The 3,059-nt window shown below is 37.8% G+C and overlaps 1 protein-coding gene across 1 annotated transcript; it reads left to right on the top strand.

Moving 5' to 3' along the window:
* The first annotated feature begins 666 nt into the window (after positions 1-666).
* Positions 667-1,308, top strand: LOC118736411. Its single transcript, XM_036466505.1, has one exon. The coding sequence runs from the start codon at positions 667-669 to the stop codon at positions 1,306-1,308; it is 642 nt and encodes a 213-aa protein (XP_036322398.1).
* The last annotated feature ends 1,751 nt before the right edge of the window (positions 1,309-3,059 follow it).

Below are 3,059 nucleotides of genomic sequence, written 5' to 3' on the forward strand. Positions count from 1 at the left end.
TTCTAAAACAATACAATCAAAAATATAAAAAAAATTGATTACAAAAGAAATAAATTAAATTTAAAAACGAACAAAACAGGTTTCAAAAATTAAATGAAATCTTCAAAAACTCTAAATCTGGTTATAACTACTTAAACATCATTATCGACGTTTTCGACAACATACATGTAACATGTAAAAACCGGTTTATGTTAACCGGACATTGAACAAACGGCCATTAGAGTGACATCATAACATAAATGCGTTTTTTTAGGAAATTTATTAAAAACAAAAAAAAACAAAAACAAGAAGAATCCATTCTCATCTTAATATAATGACACATTTCTCAATAGATAATACAAAATTTATTGTTGCATTTATCTTTTTAAGAAGTCCACAACAACAAAAACTTGCTACATAATGATTCACTACCCTCGTTTCAATGACTAGCATTATCTTTTTGGGGTAATTAGCTAATGTTAAGCAAAAGACAATCAATTTAATTAACAACAAATGAATCAAAGATTAAATGAACTTAACCAGCTTGAACAAGGCGCTATCGGATTCCAATTGCACTTGGTATATAAGAACTACCATTTCGAATGAAATCAAGCAGTTTAGAACAAATTGATTAAGTGACTGTGTCTTTGCCAGTCGATCGCAGAGCCGCGAATTAGCACACTAAATATGTTATTATTGAAAAAAATTGTCTACACTAAAGCATTTTCCACCTTTATTATCAACCTTCAATTTCTCACTTTGGTGCGCGCAAGAGTTATAAACGAATGCTCAACAGTCACATCAGAAACTTCGGAATTTATATATAATCCGAACACGGCTTGCAATTCATTATATCCATATATTTATTGTAACTCCACATTATCGACCTACTGTACACTTGAGCAATGCATGGAAGAGTACGAATGCGAAATACAAGGTGTAATTGGTGCGCCAGTCGATGGTAGTCCGACACCCTCTTCAGCGCCGTCTGCTAATAATCCAACCACGTCCACAACAACTGGCTCGTCAACCTCCCGCGTAACTCCGTCGACGCCCGCTGCTACGTCAATCACAACGACTACTTCTTTGGTGCCAACCAGCGCTCCCATTACAACGACAACTGTTAATATGAGAGTCACTTGTCATGCTGGCGTCACGGGCAATTATCCTTACCTAAGCAACTGCCGTTACTACTATCGATGTTCCAATGGCTATCACTGGCTGCAGGATTGTGGATTTAGTATGTCCTTCGATGTGATCGATGGATATTGTAAGAGCACGAAAGTGGCGAGGTGCTCAACGGAAAGTAGGCGTGAAAGTTTTTGGTAAAGAAAAAGTAGAAACTAAATTTCACTTCCTTAAAATATATGCATACATAAATATACATATATAGTAGCACAGTAAATAATTAATTACATAAACTTTGATACGAGTATTGTATCAATTGCTTGGTTTTCTAATTTGGAGAAAGCGTTAAGGCCAACTAATAGCTATACAGAGTCGCCTTGTTTGCAATCTCGGTTTCGTTTTTTGTCGATTGGCTCGGAGAGGTCCTTCACCATTTTAACGGAGGTGTAGGTTACGCTAAACGTTTCGCTATCCCAAATTGCGTCGCACTATAATCAAAAGTGGATTCAAAGTCGAAGAAAATGTGGTGTCGCCTTTAAGCAGTATAGCGCTACTTATGTAATGGGCAAAGTACGCTTTCACTTCAGTTTTCGGAGATATTTTCAGTCGACTAATAGTCTTTCAACTTACCACGTTTTTTTTTCTAAGACAAAAGTGTTTCGTAAGACAAATTGTTAATTCTGGCGAGATTCTTGAAATCTTTTTTCTGGCTTTCGATTCATTTGTTTGCTGCTTGTAGGCTTAGGAAATCAGTAAGTTTCCTATCGTAAGAATTACACATAATTTTTGCAAGTTTGCAGCCCTGAGCTCTTTTCCAAAGCCTATCTGCTTGGCGGTATATGAGGAGATCTTATGATATTTCCCCCGAGATAAATTGGTATATTCGTGGTTAGTGAGGCGTCTAACATAAAGCTCTTCTTGGCTAGCTCGTCAGCTCTGTTATTACCTTCCACACCTTTGTGTCCTACGACCCAATATAGGTGGACGGTTTTAGCCACAGCTAGCCAACTTATAGCCTCCTTACAGTCCGCGACGGTGATCGAATTTGTTTCATATGAAAGTAGAGCCTCAATGGCCTCCTGACTATCTGTAGCTGCATTTTTTGTTGTAAGCGAGCGACAAAAGAACGCTCAACTTGGGTGAAATTTCCTTCCAGCTACTTAAGCAACCCTACTGGTAGCTGGCAAGAAACATGTGATAAGTTCAACGGTATTCACACAACACAAAAAACAATAGAAATTGGTAATTAAATATGCGAGGTATTTGCGTAATATATGTATATATTTGTTTAAAATATAAATAATGTATATACGAAAACAAAAATTTCCCTCTCCACTTTCCCATTAAGAATTCACAATAGAGCAGTTTTTTCACTTAACAACACTACTCTTCAGGTCACGTGTTTTTTAACCGACCTGGCTGAACTCGGATAAATAGCCGAGTTTGTGTTGTTGCTTTGCGTGTATTTCGTCATTTAAGCGAGTGTTCTTTTGTAGCTCGGTTGCAAAAGAATGGACCTTAGGTAAATGTTTATTTGCTCGCTTGTCGTGTTAATTTCGTGTAGTATCTCTGTCCTTTCTTTTATTGCAAAAAACCTCAGCTCAGACATATGAATTACCGGTGCTATGCAGTATTCTGCAGTTCCTACTCCTTTTTTCATTTTTGAACCATCTGTATAGACCTGCGTTGCATTCCCTTTCCACTTCATGGCCTTACGCTAACCGCTACTTCTATTGTAGCTTCTAGAAACCTTCCGAAACTCAGACGCGGGATCACGTTGTCTATTTCCCTGGTTAAGGATTTGTGTTCATTTTCGTTTCTGTTCACCATACCAGTACCCCAAAAAAATAGCACTGGCTTAACGATTGCCGTGAAAATCCAGTGCGAAAAAGCAGGAGAAAGAGCAGCCCAATCTTTGGGGAGCACATGGCTGCTTTTACCTACTTCTGGCA

This window comes from Rhagoletis pomonella, unplaced genomic scaffold (genome assembly GCF_013731165.1).
Source record: "Rhagoletis pomonella isolate Grant_MI unplaced genomic scaffold, Rhpom_1.0 Rhpom_scaffold_00003, whole genome shotgun sequence".
Lineage (NCBI taxonomy): Eukaryota > Metazoa > Arthropoda > Insecta > Diptera > Tephritidae > Rhagoletis > Rhagoletis pomonella.